The 21,590-nt window shown below is 34.7% G+C and overlaps 1 protein-coding gene, 1 long non-coding RNA gene and 1 other non-coding gene across 3 annotated transcripts; 2 read left to right on the top strand and 1 right to left on the bottom strand.

The window, feature by feature from the left end:
- Positions 1-5,766: 5,766 nt before the first annotated feature.
- LOC148296472 (uncharacterized) lies at positions 5,767-17,037 on the top strand. The gene is made up of 3 exons (XR_015833990.1): positions 5,767-5,965; positions 7,622-7,902; positions 16,748-17,037. It is a non-coding gene; the product is annotated as an uncharacterized LOC148296472 (long non-coding RNA).
- Positions 9,696-13,510, bottom strand: LOC148296473 (uncharacterized). Its single transcript, XM_088247902.1, has 4 exons — positions 12,457-13,510; positions 10,782-10,917; positions 9,742-10,169; positions 9,696-9,700 (listed from the first exon to the last, which is right to left on the bottom strand). Exons 1-4 carry the CDS (start codon positions 13,508-13,510, stop codon positions 9,696-9,698), a joined length of 1,623 nt encoding a protein of 540 aa, XP_088104028.1.
- LOC148296474 (small nucleolar RNA R71) lies at positions 14,430-14,536 on the top strand. Its single transcript, XR_015834212.1, has one exon. It is a non-coding gene; the product is annotated as a small nucleolar RNA R71 (small nucleolar RNA).
- Positions 17,038-21,590: the final 4,553 nt, after the last annotated feature.

Genomic DNA, 21,590 nt, shown 5'->3' on the forward strand with positions numbered 1-21,590 from the left:
GGGCTTGACTAATGTCCTAGGAACTTGTATATATATGTGTTGATTGTAAGTAATGAAAAATAAGTGAAAATCAGAAAATATTCTACAACTCTCATTCTCTCTACACTTTCCACTCTCTACTCTCAATATTCTCTATGTTTTGGCATGGTATCAGAGCCTAATGGCTAATCCTTAAGATCCTCTATCAAATTGAGAGTCGTTGGCGTTTTTTCATGTTGCTGTAAATTCTCTTGTTTCCATTAAATTTCCTCTCTTTTATCTGTATGGGCAATAAGTCCCTTGGCCACGATGGCCTAATTTGTTTCCTATGGGCAGTACGTTCCTTGATCACCATGATCTCTTTCCTCCGTGAGCCTCGTCATCGCTCACCGAGCCATTTCCTTTCCTCCGCGAGCCTCGTCACCGCTCGCTGAGCCTTTTCCTACTCGGCCTTGTCTCTGTCATGCCGAGCTACACTACTGCTGCTGTTCCCTTTGCATAGCCACTCTGGTGTTTGCATCATCTCTTAAGCTCTAACGAGCTCTCTTATATATATATATATGAAAATCTTTTCTTTGCTACCTCTTCTCTTTCCCGCCAATAACTTGGCTTCCTTTTCCCTTTATTTTATTGGACTTGTTTTGCACCATATGCCTCTTCCGTTTCAACACCTCTTACACTTGTCAACATCACCTACCCTATCTATACAATATTTGTCCCTTTCTCTCTAGGTGTGCATACACGTCATCCACCTTCATTCATTTTTAATCCTCCTTTCTGTTTGGGTTGCAGACTCTTTTCCATCTTTTATTCCTTTTCTCCAGTTGTCGGATGCCCATCTCCATTCCACCTTTCCTTGCATTTGTTTCTACCACGAGACTGGCATGTTTGAGTCTCTTTACTATTATTTCATTTTCTCTTCTTCCAAATCTCGACCCTCTACTAGTGTCAGATTTGAGGGGGAGATAGATGCAACTTTATTTGGGTGCTGCAACTTTATTGTCATTACCGGTGTTGCTTTCTCCAAATCTCGACTCTCATACGTCGTCGGATTTGAGGGGGAGTGACACTGCTGCTCATCTATTCCGCTGCCTGCAATTCAGTTACCTATCTGCCATGACTTATTCTTCTACATCTGAGCTTCAGTCAGCTTCTGTTTCTCAAGTGCCAGCTGCTGCCTTTTGTGTCCCTTTGCTGTTAATAGTGTTGTTGCTCCTACCTGCTGCCTTTTGTGTCCCTTTGCTGTTAACAGTGTTGTTGCTCCTACTTGTTATGACTCTTGTTGGGGACAGTGTTGCTGGGGATAGTTATATTACTCTTGCTGGTGCCAGTGTCTTAGATTTCTCTCACTAGTGCCAGTGCCAGTGCCACTGATCATATGGCTCCATCGACCCCTTCTCTTCAGGGGTTTGCCCTGCCTTGTCTTGCTGGTGCCAGTGCCTTATATTGCTCTTGCTGGTACCAGTGTTGCTCTTGCTGCTGCCAGTGTTGTTGTCTCTTGTTGAGGACAGTGTTGTTGTTGCTTCTACCGTGTTCTTGCCTTTACCAGTGTGTTTCCGATGTGGTCATGCCCGTTGTCCTTGCCTTTGCTTTACCTTGCCTTATCCTATTTTTTAGGGTTTGGTTGCCTTTGCCTTTGCTTGGGTTTGGTTTGCCTTGCCTTTTCTTGGGTTTGGTTTGCCTTGCCTTTTCTTGGGTTTGGTTTGCCTTGCCTTTGCCTTTGTCGTGCCTTGCCTTATCTTTAGGGTTTTGTTGCCCTATCTGACCTTTCTTTGCCATGCCTTGCCACCTTGCCTTTGCTTGGCCTTTATTTGCCTTACCTTGCCTTACCCTTTCTTTTTAGGGTTTGGTTTTACCTTGACGTGCCTTTCCTTATTTTAGGGTTTGGTTGTGTCCTTGCCGTGTTCACAGGGTTTCTGTGTCCTTTACCTTACCTTGCCGTGTTCACAGGGTTTCTGTGTTCTTTGCTTTGCCTTTGCCTTGTTCGCATGGTTTATGTGATCTACCGACCAACCGGCTGCACTTGGATTTGGTGTTGCCACCGACAGACCGAAATGATTAACTTCGATGTGGCCTTTGCTCCACGTATAGCCCACCATGTAGTGGTCCCACGTGAGGGGGCATGTTGAAGTGGATCGACATTCTATTAAGAAGAAGCTTGATGCGGAAATATTAATAACGACAGTCTCTCTTTTGGCAAGTTGGTCATTGATGATATCTATGCACCAACTTGAGGGGGAGTGTTAGCAATAGTCAATTAATGAGGATTAGTTTGGCACCTACAATGGTTGGTAGCCTACAATGTTTAGTCAATTAATGAGGATTAGTTTGGCACCTACAATGTTTAGTCAATTAATGAGGATTAGTTTGGTTGCCTAACTAGGTTGGTTGCCTAACTTGGTTGGTTGCCTAACTTGGGGGGCTTGACTAATGTCCTAGGAACTTGTATATATATGTGTTGATTGTAAGTAATGAAAAATAAGTGAAAATCAGAAAATATTCTACAACTCTCATTCTCTCTACACTTTCCACTCTCTACTCTCAATATTCTCTATGTTTTGGCAGGAACACCCTAATAGACTGCCCATTACTAACTCGCCACACCAAACCTTGCTCAATTACTTGTCTGCCCCAAACTATAGCTCGAAAAACTAAGGAAGGACAATTCCTCGCCTCTGCATGTAGGAAATCTCCCGCATGAAAATATCTTGCCCTCATAATACAGGCAACTAAGGAGTCGAGATTCTCCAAGAGTCTACATGCTTGCTTCGCCACCACAACTTTATTAGAAGCCTCAAAATTTTTGAATCCAAGCCCCTTAAGCAATTAGGCTTACAAAGTTTCCTCCAACTCATCCAATGGATACTGCATTTCCTTGCTTTCCCCCACCAATAACGGGCAATCATCACCGAAAAATCCTAACATAAGGCTTGCGGCAATTGGAAAACCCTAATAGTATAAGTGGGAAGTGCATGAGCCACCGATTTGATGAGCACCTCTTTCCCAGCCGAAGAAAGCAACTTTGAACTCCATCCATGAAGTCTACTCCATAACATATCATGTACATGCTTAAACATTTGAGAGCGGCTTCGCCTCGTAATCGCAGGTAAATCAAGGTATCGCTCATGACAGGGGACAATACTCACCCCAATCATGCTAGAAATTAACTATTGCATCACTAGATCAGTGTTTGGACTAAAACAAATCACTGATCTATCAAAATTAATTTTTTGCCCAGATGCCCTCTCAGATTATTTTTCAGTCAACATTTACAATGGCCTTTTTCTTTTGGACCAAAAAAAGTCCCTCATTTAATGATTTGCTTGCTTATTTATAGGTGCTGATTGTTCAGTATTTATAAAAATCACTAATGCCCTTGCAATTGTCAGATATGGGCCCTTACTTTTACTCGTACTTCATACCATAAGTAGGACGGATAGCGCATATTTGACTAGGAAGTAACCAAAGCTAGTCCTTCCGTGCCAGGTAGCATTCACGGTTAGGATACAAATTCATTTGACATAGTATTTTTATTTTGGAAAATATTCTTCTGGATCTATACATATTTAAAAATATTTGATGTTGCGTCATGATTCATAATAACGCATCTGTGAAACATACACAATCACTATCTGAAAAAGTAAATTATGTTGCTTCAAGATAATGTATCCATATGAGAAAGGTACATTATCACGATGTCGCATTAGAACACTCTACAAGGCAACTACATTTTTTAATGAGACATACATTAGTTCACTTTCCTTAAATCTATCATTTATATTCTTCAAGGATTCTATTTGATATATCTCAACAAATGCTTTCCAAAATATACTTTTTGTAAAAAAAAACCCAAAGAAAATGAAAATTACAGTATATTTCAAATTTGCCTTAGAAAGCATAAGTCCATCACATGGAAATATATATATCGTTTGGCATATAACAAAGTTAAACAACCATTAGACTTTACCATTAGAAAAAAGGAGATTCATACAGTAAGCCAACAACTACCAAATATAGCAAGGAAAAGAGAAATGCAGAACTACTAGTTCTTAATACTTTAAAGGAGAAGTAAAAGAATGATATTAGAAAATGCAATTAAATATGACCTCAATGTCTTCACAACTTGCGTCCGACGGCATAATACTATCAACTGCAGGAGCATCTAAGCTAATGATTGCAATCATATGCACGTTGCTGCAGATCTGTTGGTCACTAAAGTATGTTATTTCTAGCAACAAGTCCTTTTTCCCCAAAATACTCGGGATTTCAACATAAATTATGCACTGCCACTCATCTATCAAAATCCATGTTAATCATTACATCTTTTGATTAAACATCTTATTCAAATTTAGCTCTGGTCTTTAGAGAAATTGAACCCACTACTAAAATCATATATACATAAAATGCAATTTCCATCTTTCGGGAAGAATAAATTCATACCAGTAGTGACACATGATAATCTATAAAGAGATGCCTCTTCAATTCAGTGTGCGAACTATGTGATGAAATTTTAACTTTCAATCTTTCAACTTAATTTTTTATTAAAGATCTGCAAGTTTATAAATCTTTTCTTCTCTCATGGAAAGCAAAATAAAGTGGCATAAATGGCAGTAGAACTCTTAGGGCTCGTTTGGTATACAGGATTGGCTTGGACTGGCTTGGACTAAATTTAGTACCATGTTTGTTTTATCTAATCCTAGTCTTAGATGGGATTGCTAATACCGGGCCCCCCAAAAACACCTCCTTAGGAGGGGACTACTAATCCCATGTGAAAAGGGAGGATTAGCTAGTCCCAATGCTCACTAATGTATAAAATACATATATTATATTGTAAAATTAATAACATATATTATTATTATTAAACTTACTTACACATATACTATAATGTACATATATACATGTATATACACATAAATATATCATATATGTATATATGTATATATATACATACATATATACATATATAATATATATATAATATACATATACATATATACATGTATATTATTATTATAATACCCATATACCCATATACATATACATATTATAATAATAGCATACGTGTATATATGTAATATATATTATATATTATATATTATAATACATATATATATATACACGTATATATACATATATGTGTATATATATTATACCCATGTATATATTATAGTATACATATACACACATATACACACATATACATTATATATGTATTATATATATTGTCATATACATATATACATGTATATACACATATACATGTATATACACATACATGTCACATATATATTATAAAATACATATGTACACATACATAATACATGTATTTATACATATATACATATATATAGATAGTTTTGAAGAAAAAAAAAATCTAGTCCTAGTCCTAGTCCAAGCGTACACCAAACGCAGGATAAGTGTTATCCAACTTAGACCAAGCCAAGCCAAGCCAAGCCAAGACAGTCCCTAAGCATAGTCCATGCCAAGATAGTCCTGTGTACCAAACGAGCCCTTACAATTATGAGCATAATTATTAATAATAATGCATTATTTTTAGCAGGAAACTAAAAGAAAAAAGGGGAATTGGCTCATATAGTCACTTTGGCAAAGCTCTATTCTCGTATAATCACTTTGAAACTTGAAAGTACCAAGCTAACCTTCATATAAATAGATACTTATTGCCGACTTATTGCTCACTGATTACCCTCACTCTTCTCTCTCTTCGCGCTCCCTTCCTCTCTTAGCGGTTTCTCTCTCCATCGTCGCTCCACAACCACCACCACTCTCTTTCTCCCTCTGTCGCGAAAACCTAAGCATCACTCTCTCTCTCTCTCTCTCTCTATGCAGTCGATGTTAGGGTTTGTTGAGGGGGTTCTTGAAGGCCAATCTCTGCGTCCCTTAGCTGCCCGGCCAAGGCTGTTCCTTCCACAGCTTCCTCACCAATACCTACAAGCTTACTTTCATGGAATCCCCTTCTGGCATTAAGGTTAGCTTTTTCAGTTTTCTACGTCTCTTTTTTTATTTTTTTATTTTTACTTTCAGATCTTGAAATTAAGGGGGGTGTATTCAATTAAGAGTTTAAAAGAGTTTAAAAGAGTTTAGAAGTTTGGGTGTATTCAATTCAGATTTTAAAAGAGTTCGTAAAAGTTTGGGTGTATTCAATTCAGATTTCAATTGATATTAAAAAAAATACATCGAAATCTAGGTGTATTCAATGATGACTTTTTAAAAGTCAAACAAAATTTAGGTGTATTCAAAAAGTAATTTATCTTGAATGAATTAATAAGTTGCCCGATTTCGTTAGAAATTAAAGTGGTAAGTATAAATACAAAAGGCTTTGACAAATCTTATGTGAACCCTAGAAACTTTGAACATGCTCTACGCTTTCCAGTCCTTGAACGTGTTTGCAAAATCTCTGCTCTTTTTCTACGCTTTCACAACAAGGAAAAGGAAAAACACCTTATAACCCATGGACCTCGAAAGAGAGCAATATGCTATTAGAGATGCTATGAATGACGGGAGTCAAAGATGAGCAATGAAGCAGATACTTATTCGTTTTTATGCATTTAGAATTATAGGTTACTTATCATTTTTTTTGTATTGAAATTACTTTTATGTTTTTACTTTTGCGCATTTTTCATAAACATGCAGACATAAATCCTTATTTGGTTGCACATTTGAGCAAATTAGATGCCCTTCTTTTTTTATTTTCTTTGGATGCCCTTTTCTTATTTGGTTGTAAAGGTACTTTTCTCTTTTGAAAATCTAGAAAAACGATAAACAAACCAAATAAAAAATAAAAAATAATAAAAAATATATTTAGAACTCTAAGAGCATCTCCAAGGGAGATGTCAAATACTAAACATCAAATTTAAATTTGATGGCTGATGTGGCAATTTGATATTTACACAGTTTTACACTCCACCCGATATGTTAAATAAATAATTATTGAAACAGTCAAATCATTAAAGATAAAGAAGAAAAAAAATAAATAAGGAAAATTATAAATGAAAGTAACAGCCATCTGTCTTTAAAAATAATAAAATATTCATTTGACATCTTGCTTTTGGGATGTCAAAAATAACAGCTGAACCTCCAACCTTCATTCCACATCAGCTTTGACAATTCGGTTGGAGTGATGTGAGATGTTATTTCTAGCTGTTAAATATCTATGTGGCACTTTTGACATATCGATTGGAGATGCTCTAATAAAGTCTTTTAAAATCTACGATAAAACTCTAACAAACACCATCAAAATCAATTTAGGAATTCAATCAAACTCTATGTGGAGTTGATAGAAATCAATTGAACTACATTGAACTCTATAAACTTTATAACTCCATTCAACTCTTTTAAAATCTTAATTGAATACACCCCCTTAAGTGGTTTGATTAAATATGAATATGAATATGAAATATTTGCTGCTTCTGTAGGCGATTTTCTAGTATTAGATCTAGCGATTTAGGATCGGAAAGAAAGGCCTCTCCAGTCACTCAATTACATTCTTGAACTTGAATTTGTGCTTAGCTTAGAAATTTGGACATGTGTGGTTGCGTTTGTGTATACCAAATTGTCATACAATTAGATTCATTCTTAATGCGCTGCTGCTTTCTTACTCTTTGTTATGTGTTTGTGTGTGCAGATTATCTTGGTTACTCATCCCAGGACCAGCGACTTGCGTGAATCTTTGTTTTGTGTTTAATGGGCTGCTTCAGGTAACTTGTTATTGTTAGTATTTTGTTAGAACCTGCCTACTTTTCTTTTCCTTGTATATATAGTTCTATTGAATTAGTTTACTGGTGGCTTATCCATCTTTGATTAGAGTTAAATATATAGTGAGTGGAGATATAGAAGAGTGTAGTATTCAAGAGGCTACCTGCTCTGTCCCTCAAGATCTCAACCAATTGCAACTTAATACCTCAGGTCCGCTTCTCTTAGCTTTCTGGGATTCTTCTTTTATTGTTTTTTTTCAATTGTTCATTATTTGCAGGGGTAGCTTCTGAAGTAGATGTATATCTTGTGAATGAGCTCAAGTTTAATATTCGTGTTTATACATCTGTTAGTTGCTAGTCCTCGAGCAAACTAAAATTAAAAACTAAGTATAAATGAAAACTAACTAAGCCACTTTCGTAGGGATCTCGATTGCATTTAGCGTATGCAATAAGCCTTTAAACCCCTAGGTTGCCCTAGTGGACGAGTTGTAGTCTCGTGAGGGTTTTCAGGGATGATACCCACAAACATCTGAAATTTTAAGTAACTCTCCTGTCAAATCATCATCAGGAATGTTAAAGCTCAAAAACTAAGATTCTCAATTCATGAACAAATTTAAAAGAGCGAACACAAATCCAAAACTTTAAGTTCTTCCAGTCTAAAGTCAAAGTCATTTATCACAATTAATAAACTTTTCATTTGCTTGCTTTGGTGTAAAGTGAACTAACACAGTTGAGAAGACAAAAATTCAATCATAATCACACCATCCTTGCTATCTTAGATTTTTATTTTTATTTTTTAATAATTATTTTTTTAAAAAAATAAAAAAAATAAATATATACATGCTATTATGTGGACTGTGCAATGTTTAGCTCCCTTAAGCTTTCTAATTAACCCATGTAGCAAGTGTTAGGCCAATGACTCTCAAACACAAGGGCTTTAAGGCATTAGGTGTTGAAACACCTCGATGAGCTTAATAACTCGAGTTAAAAAGGCTACAAAGCTAAACAAGTCACACATGCTTTTTTTTTTTTTTTTTTTTTTTTTAAGAACTTCACGGTTTGACGAGAACACTCACTACTGATTAGGCAAGAGGCCCGGTTACTAAGCGAAAGTTCTCTTTTTATTCTTTTTTTATTCTTTTTTTTTTTTTAAGACAACAAAGAAAAATACAATCAATCTCAAACTCTATCTTCTCAAGCGCATTAGTGCGAGTGTGAATTTTTCAAAGCTTAGCTCATAAATCATTCATTAAGTAGAAATAAATGAAAAAGACTAAAGACTGGATTAGTTATCGTATCGCTCAAGTGTTCTCAATTTTAAACTCATGCATGAATATCAAATCTCAATTTAATGCAAACATATTTCGATGACAACAAGCATAGAGGTTTTTTTTTTTTTTTTTTTTTTTTTTTTTTTTTTTTTCTAAGGAGAAAATTTTAGAAACAAATTGTGATAACTAAATCCACTCCCCCCCAACTTGAATGAAACATTGTCCTCAATGTGTAAAACTTAGAAATAAGCAATGTTATAACAACAAATGAAGGGTATTAAAGTAAATAAAAAAAGAATTAAAATACAAAATAAATAGAAAATACAATTACAAAACAAATAACAAACAAACAAAAGAAACAGGAACCCTTAATCACACAAGTATACAAGCAACTCATGGATGATCAGTTAAGGGCCTCAGAAAAGACAGCCAGGGGTTCCGGGAAGGTTGGAGGGGTCACAATGGTCCCGCTTAAAACCCAAACTTCTTAGACACCGAAAGTGTCGCCTAAAGAACTCCTAGACACTATATTGACAGAGACGCTCACTGGAGTTACCAAAAGTCAACTCATATTATTTTAATTATAAAAAAAAACAACTTAAAATAATAACAAAATAAGTAAAGAGAAAGGATTGGAATGCTCCCCCTTGAAGCGATTAGGTCGAGCATGATACCAAGTAAAGATAGTCTGAAAATTCAATCTTGATAAACAGGATTCTCCAAGTGAATCGTGTCATCCTGCAAAACAAAATTCTCCAAAAATGGTTTAAGACGTTGACCATTAACTTTAAAAACATTACCATTCTTTGGATCCTCAATCTCTACTGCTCCAAAAGGAAAAACTTTTGTGACCACAAATGGACCTGTCCATCTGGAACGCAGTTTACCAGGAAAAATATGCAATCTTGAATTATATAAGAGAACTTTCTGTGATGGTTCAAAGTTTTTCCTCAAAATATTTCTATCATGAAAAACCTTCATTTTCTCTTTGTAAATTCGAGAGTTTTCATAAGCATCATTCCTTAATTCTGCCAACTCATTCAACTGAAGCTTCCTATTCGAACTTGCATCATTTAAACCAAAATTAAACATTTTAATTGCCCAATATGCCTTATGTTCAAGTTCAACTGGTAAATGACAAGCCTTACCGTAGACAAGTCTATACGGTGACATCCCTATGGGGGATTTGTATGCTGTACGGTATGCCCATAAAGCATCAGTTAATCTCAAAGACCAATCTTTACGGTTAGGACTCACAGTTTTTTCCAAAATTTGTTTTATTTCTCGATTAGCAAGTTCAACTTGACCGCTTGTTTGTGGGTGATATGGGGTAGCAACTTTATGAGTGACACCATATTTTTTCATTAAAGCCTCAAAAGGTTTATTGCAAAAGTGTTTCCCCCCATCACTTATTATAGCTCGAGGTGTTCCAAATCTTGAGAAAATGTTTTCTTTTAAAAACCGCAAAACAGTTTTATGATCATTATGTCGACAAGGAACAGCCTCAACCCATTTGGAAACATAATCAATACCAACCAAGATATAAAGATATCCAAAAGAAATAGGAAATGGACCCATAAAATCAATGCCCCAACAATCAAATATTTCAATTACCAAAATTGGGTTCAAAGGCATCATATTTCTACGGGTAATTGCCCCTAACTTTTGACAACGGTCACAAGTTCGACAAAAAGAATTAGTGTCTTTAAAAAGCGTAGGCCAATAAAATCCACACTGCAAAATTTTTGCAGCGGTTTTCTTTACAGAAAAATGACCGCCACATGCTTCATTATGACAAAAAGAAATTACTGCATGGATTTCATTATCAGGCACACACCTCCTAATGATCTGATCAGGGCAGTATTTAAACAGATAGGGGTCATCCCAAAAGAAATTTCGAACCTCTGTAAGAAATTTCCTCTTGTCTTGAGCAGTCCAATCAGATGGAAATTTACCTGTAGCAAGAAAATTAACAATGTTAGCAAACCAAGGTAATTCTGAAATAGCAAATAATTGCTCATCTGGAAAAGAATCATTAATTGGCAATGTTTCAATGGACTCCTTAAAACTCAATCTAGACAAATGATCAGCCACTACATTTTCTACTCCCTTTTTGTCTTTGATTGTGATGTCAAATTCTTGAAGTAGTAGGATCCACCTAATCAGTCGAGCTTTAGCATCTTTCTTTTCAAAAAGGTATTTTAAAGCTGCATGGTCAGTGAAAATAACAATAGGTGATCCAACTATATAAGAACGAAACTTATCCAAAGCAAATACCACAGCAAGGAGTTCTTTTTCAGTTGTAGAATAATTCATCTGAGCACTGTTCAAGGTTCTGCTTGCATAATGGATGACATGTGGCTTCTTATCCTTTCTTTGCCCCAAAACAGCTCCAACCGCAAAATCACTGGCATCACACATAATTTCAAAAGGTAAAGTCCAGTTGGGTGGTTGCATAATTGGAGCATATGTGAGCATTTCAATTAATTTCTCAAAAGCCTTTTGACATGAATCAGACCACTCAAATACACTGTCTTTTAATAGGAGATTACACAAGGGTCTAGATATTGCACTAAAATTCTGAATAAATCTCCTATAAAAACCAGCATGACCTAAAAATGATCTGACATCTTTAACAGTTTTTGGAACTGGCAATTTTGAAATTAATTCAATTTTAGCTTTATCCACTTCAATTCCTTTAGAAGAAACAATATGACCAAGAACAATTCCAGAAGAAACCATAAAATGACATTTCTCCCAATTTAAAACAAAGTTTTTCTCCTGGCATCGAACCAATACTTTTTCCAAATTACTCAAGCAATTATCAAAAGAATCACCAAAAACAGATATATCATCCATGAAAACTTCAAGAAATTGCTCAACCATATCACTGAAAATACTGATCATGCATCTTTGAAAAGTAGCAGGAGCATTACATAATCCGAAAGGCATTCTACGAAAAGCAAAAGTACCAAAAGGACATGTAAAAGTAGTTTTTTCTTGATCTTCAATGGCAATTTCAATTTGATAATAACCTGAGTATCCATCTAAGAAGCAATAAAATTCATGACCGGCTACCCTTTCTAAGATTTGATCAATAAAAGGTAAAGGGAAATGGTCTTTTCTAGTTGCAGAATTTAGCTTTCTATAATCAATGCACATGCGCCAACTTGAAACAACTCTAGTAGGTATCAATTCATTTTTATCATTTTCAACCACAGTTATGCCAGATTTCTTAGGTACAACTTGAGTAGGACTTACCCATTTACTATCAGAGATGGAGTAAATAATACCTGCATCTATTAATTTCAACACCTCAGTTTTAACAACATCTTTCATGATTGGGTTTAACCTACGTTGTGCCTCCCTGGAAGACTTGGCTTCATCCTCTAAAAATATTTTATGAGTACAAACAAGAGGACTAATTCCCTTAATGTCAGCAAGAGTCCAACCAATGGCAGATCTGTGAGAATTCAACACATTAAGTAACTTACCTTCTTGCAAAGAGTCAAGTTTAGAAGATATTACCACTGGAAAAGTGTTGTTGGACCCCAAGAATGCATGTTTAAGTCCTGTGGGTAAAGGCTTCAATTCCAGCTTAGGAACTTCCACATTTGATGGCAATGTCTTTTCCTTCCGAGGTGGAAGCTTCTCAAACCTTGGTGTCCATTTATCAACCTGCAAGGAATTAAACAATGAATTAAGATAAGTAATTTCCGGATCCTCAAGTAATTCAGATTCTTTAGAATTCAATAAAAGGGGCTCTAGAGGTTTAGAAATACTGGTCTTCTCAAATTGATCTTGCACAAGAGCTTCAATCAAGTTCACCACTGCACATTCATCATCTTCATAAGGTCGCCTGAAAACATTAAAAATGTTAATTTCCAGTGTCATGTTACCAAAACTGAGTTTCATTACCCCACTTCTGCAACTAATGTGTGCGTCACATGTAGCAAGAAATGGACGTCCTAAAATGACAGGAATTTCATTTTCAGAATGCAAAATAGGTTGTGTATCCAAAACAACAAAGTCAACAGGGTAGTAAAATTTGTCCACTTGGACCAATACATCCTCAATTACCCCTCTTGGTACTCGTACAGAACGATCAGCAAGTTGCAACTTCATTGTGGTGGGCTTCAATTCACCAAGACCTAACTGCAAATATACTGAATATGGCAATAAATTTACACTAGCCCCCAAATCAAGCAAAGCACAATTGATGTAATTTTTTCCAATTACACATGAAAGAGTAGGACTTCCTGGATCTTTGTATTTAGGAGGGACCTTATGTTGCAACAATGCACTCACATGTTCAGTCAAAAATGCAGTTTTCTTCACCTGATGCTTTCTTTTAAAAGTGCACAGATCTTTTAAAAATTTAGCATAAGAAGGGATCTGTTTAATAGCATCTAACAAAGGAATATTAACTTTAACTTCTTTAAAAACATCCAAAATTTCAGAATTTTGATTCAATTTCTTTGGAGGATTTAAAGCTTGAGGAAAAGGAGCAGGAAAATGATATTCATTTGATTCATTCAAGTTGGACATGTTAAGTTTATCATTATTCTTAGATTTTTCAACTTCCTTCGGTGAAGGTGTGTTATCAATTATTTTACCACTTCTAAGAGCAATGACAGACTTAGCATGTTCAATTGAGGTTTCACACGAATTAACATTCTTTGGATTTGGTTGAGTTTGAGAAGGAAATTTTCCTTTTTCATTTATTGCAAAAGAATTTGTCAATTTAGAAATTTGGCTTTTAATTTCTTTATTTTCTTCAACCATTTGACCAAACAAGGTATCATACCTTTGATTTTGCTTCTGCTGTTCCTGCATAAATGCTTGAAGAGTATCACTCAAAGAGGGTCTGGCATTAAATGCGTTAGTTGTAGGAAATTGATGATTGAAAGAATTTCTATCACTTACCTGAGGTTGTGAATCATTGCTCCAACGAAAGTTTGGATGATTCCTTGTTGCTGGATTGTAAGTGTTGGAAAAAGGAGAATATTGTTGTTTGAAGTTTCCAACAGCAGCACAACGCTCCTCATAAGCTCCTTTCATTTCCTGAAAAATTGGACAATTTTTAACAGTATGACCAATCTCATAACAAGAATCACATACTTGATTAACATCAGCTTGAAAAACAGGTTGAGGCAAATTTGATTTTTCCGTTTTCAAAGCAGCTATCTCTTTAGTCAAAACCTCAAATTTTAATTTCCAATCATCTTCTTCTTTTAATTGATAAATTCCTTTATTAGTAGAAGATGTGGCAATTCTTGAACGATCAGTGGTCTCAACTAGACTGGGGACAGTCCATTGATGAGCTTTTTCAGCAATTTCATCCAAAAATTCTAGGGCATCATCAGGGTCTTTTTGCATAAAATTTCCATTACACATTGACTCAACAAATTGGCGATCACGAGGGAGAAGTCCCTCATAGATATAACTAGCAAGACGCCAGTTTTCAAAGCCATGGTGTGGACACAAATTCAAAAGCTCTTTAAATTTTTCCCAAGTTTGATACAAAGTTTCATTTTCCTTTTGAGAGAAATTTGAGATTCTTTTCTTAAGAGCAATTGTCTTGTGATTAGGAAAATATTTGTTAAAAAATGCTTGAGTCATTTCCCCCCATGAACCTATGGACCTAGCCCTTAATGAATACAACCAACCTTTGGCTTTTTCTTTTAAGGAAAAAGGAAAAAATTTCAACCTTATGAAATTAATCCTATCAAGTTGAACATTGTAAAAAGTGCCTATTGCTTCTTCAAATTCTCTAACATGCACATAAGGATTTTCACTTTCCATGCCATGAAAAATAGGTAGTAATTGAATCATTCCAGGTTTGAAATCATAATTTGGCATGTTAGGTGGAAACATGATGCATGAAGGATTTGGTGCACGAGTGGGATGCAAAAATGTCTCTAAAGTTCTAGGTGCAACTACTTCTTCTCTTATGGGAATTTCATTATTCTCAATCTGAGCATTAATCTCTCGTTCATTATTCGCAATTTCTTGTTCATTATTCGCAATTTCTGCCATGCTTTCAGATTCGTTGGATATTTCAGTTGAAGAAGTTGAAGCAGAATTAACAGTTGCAGACTTTTTGACAAATCTTCCTAGATGATCTCTAGATCGCATAAAGTAAATAAATAAATAAACAAAAACAAAAACAAAATAAAACAAAAAATTAAAAAAAAAAATATATATTAACAATAAGATGAAAGTTGGAAAGAGTGTACCATATGTGAAGAATTTCACATAACCAGCAAACCTCTGACCAAGGGGATCTCTGTACTCTTTGACAAGCCGCTCCCCGGCAACGGCGCCAATTTGTTCGCACCACTTTGCAAAACCCAAGGGAGGTGTCGTTTAGCAGTGTAGCTCGGAAGTCCGAGTGTCGTATCCACAGAAAGCAGTGTAAAGAAAATAACAGAGATGAAAAAGAACAATTATGATTGAGAGGTAGATTTATGCAAGATTTGATTTAGAGAAAATTTAATTGATTAAAACACTAAGGCATTGGGTTTCCACTTTTAACATAAGCATGCAACTCTTAATAATTTGATCCACAAAATATTTTCCTTTGTAGTTGTTCAAAATAATTAAAGCCATTTTTAATTTCCTTTAGAAGTATTCTAAGCATAACTTGTACCATTGGCAACAAACTATCAAAAAATAAACTTCACCAAAATTCTATTAATCTTTGGTAATTCTCTTCTCTTTTAAAAGCATGAAAGTTTTTACTACACAATGGGAAAAACATGATTGAACCCATGAAATAGATTATCAAACATTCATCAATTAATTAAAAAGAAAACTACAAATTTCATTTGAACAAAAACTACAAATTCACATTAAAGCATAAGTTTGGATCAAACTAATAACAATTACACACTTATATTAAAAGCTTTCTCCCTAGCCTTAGCTAGGGAGTTAGTTCCCCATAATAAAATTAAACTAAAAACAGAAATTAAAACTTAGAAAGATGGAGGGAAGAGAGAAAGCTCAAGAGTTGTGGAGCTTGGGTGTGTTTTTACAATGCCGTAGCTCCTTCTATTTATAGGAGAATGAGAGTAGATAATTCCAACTTCATTTGAATAAATAACTTCTCCACCTTGCCACCAAGCCAATCACCATTTTGCTTCCCTTGTTTATTTTCCTCTAGTGCCGGCAACACCCTCCAAATCTTCAATGCTTTTGTTTTATTTATATCAATGCCATCACCACTTCTTCCTTTGATAAATCTTCTTTGGCAAGTGCTGATCTTCTTGCTGCCATTTACCTATTAGCTTTCATTTGTTTATTTGTTCTTTCAACAAATGAGTTGCGTATGCCATGACACCATATGCTAGGTAAAACACAAACTTTCTTTCCATTTGCAGCAGCCACCCTTCATTTCCTTTGACTGGTGCATTCATTTCTTCTTGTCCTTTCCTTTATGTTTTGGTGCGGCACTTCACTCTTCTTTTCAAAATCCAATAGTAATTGCTGCACTTTAACTTGCTGCAAATCTCACCAAGAGCCTACAAAGAAAAAGTAGTAATTTTAATTTCCAATACTTTTATTAGCATAATGCCCAAATTTATAAAAACCAATCTTTAGCCTAAATAGCTCAAAATCAAATAAATTACAGCACTAACAAATATATATTTAGGGATAAAACTTGTAATAATTATGTGCTCATCATTAGTGGTTGTGTTTTGTGGAAATATATATTTAAGAAAAGTTAAATGTAAAACTCGTGTATTTGGCTTAATGTTTCTTGTTTTTCCTTCATTGTTACAGAGTTCCATGCATATCCGGCTTAATGTTTCTTCTTTTTCCTTCATTCTTCCCAATTGATTGCAAGTGATCTTTTCATGTTCCTGTTGTAAAAGCCCTTCTCTTCCCTGGAGCTGTTGCAAATGGTGCACCACGAAATTACCAGACCTTCTAAGCTTAATGTCCATATATAGAAGGAACCTAGCCTAGGGAGACAACATTGCACGTTTAACAGAATTGAAACACAATTAAATTACTCACGCTTGTAACTATCTGTTTTGATAAACATCAAATTTTATCTTCGTACTTTGAAATGTGTGTGTGTGTGTTTGAATATTTCTCTGTTCCTGACATGAACACATAAGACATCCAAAAAAAAAAAAGACAGGTATAGTATTTAGCCCTGTGTAATGGATGCGCTCCAAGGATTTCTGGATTTGCTGAAAAACAGATACATCTGACACAGTTCTTAGGCAATCAACAGCAATCTAAAAGGGATAAAAAAGTGATTGTCAAAATCACGAAGCACAAATTACACTAAGCAGGTAGGCACTGTGGATAAAAAAGATAACCAAAGATGTTGGCTGATTCAATAAAAACAAACGGATGGTCTAAATCAAATAAAAGACACTGAAAACCCATTAGTACTCTCAAGGAAATATAATGAAAACCGAAGAAGATATCAATTCCAGAAATTACCCTAATAAAAAACTTCCTACCTATCATGGAACTCACGATCCCACAATACCATATGATGGAAGATCTTTGTCTTGTTTCCACAAGTTTCAATCAACAGCACCTATATTGATACTTCATAGATTTTGAAAGGCCAAGAGGAGAACAAAGTAAGAAAACCCTAACTAAACTTTCTCTCTGCGCCGCTCTACCTTGGGGGGGGGAGGTCCTCTCCACCACCACTATTACCACCACATGATTAGTGCATAACACTTTCAACAATCTATTTTAATCATTATTCACAGTCACAACATTTTTATATTAAAATTTACCAAACAGTTTTTACACTGTTTTTTTGTACTAACAACACTTTAAAAATATTGTTTACCAAACATGTAGCTGCTTTACTTTACAGATAATTATTTTCAAACCACAGTAGAAGCAACTTTTTTTAAAGTAACAGCAATCCCAAACTTGCTCTAAATCCTCTCTGCCGTTGAACTTGGAATGTTATTGTATTCGTACATGGATTAATTTGATTGCAGATTTTGTGGCCTGGCGTGGAGTAAAGACTAAGGCTTTTTGGCCATGTTTTTAAATAAAAAAAATTAAGTGCGCTGCGCCTGCAAAGCACAACAGTGTAGCAGCCAAATATAAGACATTGTTGAGGCATTCTCTAAAACAGGTGGTGGGCACCTTCAACACATATCAAAGGGGCAAACCCAGCCACCACCATTGCTTTTTCTGGCAAGGGCAGGTGCAACTGCACCTTCTTACGCCTCTGTAGAAACCCCACTACTCATGGAGCAATGGCTATGTTTGTACCATATTTGGAAATGGACCAAATTTGGTTTATTCTTTAAATAAAGCTGCATGTAGCCCAGACCCAATCTCTTCCTTTCAAACTAAAAATGGTTTTCTCATATTTGGGCCGAGAATTGACAAAATTCCTTTAGAAGCCCATATCTCAACAAGCCTCATTTTAACCCACACTAAAGTCAAGAAGGTAAGTAAGCATTACTAGTTGACCCAAATGACGGTCTGAAGATGGTTTCTCGCCATTAAGAATGACTTGATCGTTGTCTCTCTTAGCAAGAAAGCACGCTAGATAATGGACGGCAAAACCAAGAAGAATCGTCTTCCGACTAGATCTTCAGCTGTGAAAGGATGACAAATCAAAGGAATACCCCTTGACTATAAGGAATCAATGGTTGAGTGATAGCTTGGTTGTTTACATTGAGAAAGAGGTTTTTCTTGTATTAGTAATGCAAATATAATGCGACGTTTTCATGATATATGAAACCTCGTCGGCAACAATTGTAGGTTAATTGTAATGTTATTTTTTCAATTAATTATGAATAACATTAGTATTGTTTAAATGATTAGGATATTTAGTTTTTTTTTTTTTTTTTTAAATTTTATAGCTTTTAGCTTTTAAGAATTGCACATCCGCTGAAAAATTCATGGGTCCATTGCTGCCCTCCTGCGTATGTTCTCTTTCCCTCTCTCCTAGCTTCATGTGTTTCTGTTGTCCTCATTCAAGTAGGAGTGGAGTTATGGAACTCAGATTTGGAAATATGACTATGGAAGTTCAAATACTTTTACTGTTTCAGTCACCCATATATTTTATATGCCGACATCGTGATGAATGTGAACGTTTGAAAATTTGTTTCAGCTCTAATGCATGATCATTTTGTGAAGAGTTGTTCCTTTAGAAAATTGTCTAGTGAATTCTAATGTTTGTTATGCAACAAACAATTCTCAAATTACTAGAAATATAAAAATAAAAAGATATCAGGATTTAAACTTTGAAAAACTTGCTTGTAAAAACTGAAGAATGTTTTGTAGGACCGGCCTGAGTTTTTTATGGTCCAGGGCAAAAGTAAAGAATTAGGCCTCTTCCTACTCTTACATTTTTTAAAAAATTTCCTTTAACTAAAAGTTTCACTACAGTTTTCTGAATTCTTTATTGTACTTAGAATAGAATGAAAATTGCCAGATTTGCATTTGTTTTCATCTATGCAGGTCTTAGATTTTGTTTTGACCCATTCATTCATCAATTCCAAATAAAATGTTTACATCAACTTCAATAGTGTGATTTAGTTCATTGCAATAGATGCAATTGCAATAGAGAGTGCTATAATGTGATGAACCCTCTATTGAATTCCAATAGGCTAATCATGAGACCCACATGACAATAAACTGAAGCTATTGAACTGTATCATTGCAAGAATAACTGTAATTCAATTTAATAGATGCCAAAATAATTTAATTTATTAAACTAATATTGTATTAAATTATTGAACAGCCATTGCGGATGCTCTAATGAAAATATAGATCATTGACGAATACACTATATAGTCAAGAAGATACTCAAAAAAAATACTCAGAATAATTAATTTTTTTTTTTTTTAAGAAGTAAAAGTTTCAACCAAAATCCGCGACGGATCTGAAAACTATATAAATCAAAGTTATTAATTATGAAGTCCATATCAACAGGAAAATGATTAAATCAAATATAAGTATTATCAGTAGAATGGCGTTGTTGATGAAAGAATCTTCAACCATATTACGCGGAATAATTTATGATGCATTGACATATGGCCTATGAAGTATTATGAGAAGTGATGATGCGATTGTAGCCTCTACTATTAGCTCAACCAGATGAACTGTACAAGTGGGAAGGGGAGGACCCATTACAATTCCAAAATCTCTGAAATATGCGAATTCCATGACAAAAAGAAAAAGAAAAGGGAAGCTTGAAAGAAAGCTCATCTGGAAAAAAGACGAGAAGTTGCCTTGAAGGTTCCTCACCCTTCACTTCAACACGTTGTAGGTACCATCGCATTACAAAGAAACTGCTTCGGCTTATTAGTCTATAACTAAATACCATAGAGATAGAGTCGTCAACATTGCCATTAGACCACATTGTCTTTGCACTTGCACCGAAAGACCATCATTTCAAAGAATGCGCGTGGTGACAAAAGAAATATCACCATTTGAGTTTGACCGCTTTGTAGTTGTACTTGCACCGAAAGTTCTTCATACAATGAAATGAAATATTGTTACTAAAATATCCCTATAATCATTTGAGCAAAAGTGAAAAGAAACAAAAGAAATTTGTTTTTTCAATTTCTCCTTAAACTTTGTCTAAAAAAGTGGTTTTAAGACAAAGGAATCTAGCTCAGTGAAAAAGAGCCTTAATTTGCAAACCAAAGGTCTCCAGTTCGAATTCCCATATCATCAAAGTAGTGTGTGTATATATGAGAAATCCCTCTTCCTTAAACTACAAATTGTATTAAAAAAGAAAGTGGTTTTAGAAATAGTAAACTTAGATAAGAAAGGGCCTTGTCTACAAAATTTATCAATAAAGTTGTTGAGGAGATTTCAGTTCAACTTTTATTTTGCTATATTTATGTTATGTTAGTCCTTTTTTTTTTTTTGGTGTGAACATTTCAACAATAAAAAAAGTCAAAATTTGGACAAGATTAGAAATCAACTTTTTATTTCATAGACTTCAAATGTAAAACAGATTTTAAAAAAAATTACAAACAATTAACAAAAAAATTAAGGAAGTAGCCGTTGGTCAAATTTTTTATTTTTTATTTATATAAAAAAAAGGTGGTCACCAACCATCTAAATGGGCGAGTACAAGGGTGGAGTTGAAAAAGAATTTATTTTTTTTGAAATGAACCAAAAGAAACGAACCAATATAGCGTGTTTTTTTTTAAAAATAATAATAATAAAAGTAATAGTAACTATAAGGGGAGGGGGACTTCTCACACATACACACCTTGCAAGGTCTCATGAGGATTTAAATCTGAGACCACTGGTTTGCAAGTCACCCTTTTTCACTGGGCTAGACTTCATTGACAAACTAATGTAGTTTATATGATTTAATATACGCTTTTATTTCTAAAAAGACTATAGAAACTTAAAGTATCAAAAATAAAATTACCATTAAATTTTAAGCTAATAATTTTAACTAGTCCACCCATTAAAAATTTGTAATTCGGTGAGTATGATATGTTGAAGTCACAAGCAAGTCACCAACACAAATGGAATGACAGCTTTTTCTCCAGGCAGGCCCAATGAGTTTCAAGAGTTTCAACCATCCTTTTTTTCTTCTGTAACTAACTTTATTCCTTTACTTTTTTTGACACAGAGAATTTAAATGCCATAAAATCATTAC

Source organism: Prunus avium, chromosome 2 (genome assembly GCF_965620075.1).
Source record: "Prunus avium chromosome 2, drPruAviu1.hap1.1, whole genome shotgun sequence".
In the NCBI taxonomy this organism is placed as follows: Eukaryota; Viridiplantae; Streptophyta; class Magnoliopsida; order Rosales; family Rosaceae; genus Prunus; species Prunus avium.

What these genes read in the sequence shown, in the direction of transcription:
- LOC148296473 (XM_088247902.1), bottom strand. Translation starts at nt 13,510, where the DNA reads ATGTCCAACTTGAATGAATCAAATGAATATCATTTTCCTGCTCCTTTT. An exon ending in ACTTGACTCTTTGCAAGAAG is followed by an intron (nt 10,918 to 12,456) that starts GTAAGTTACTTA and finishes TTCTTGCTACAG; the next exon opens with GTAAATTTCCATCTGATTGG. An exon ending in AGGTGTGTGCCTGATAATGA is followed by an intron (nt 10,170 to 10,781) that starts AATCCATGCAGT and finishes TGATGCTTTATG; the next exon opens with GGCATACCGTACAGCATACA.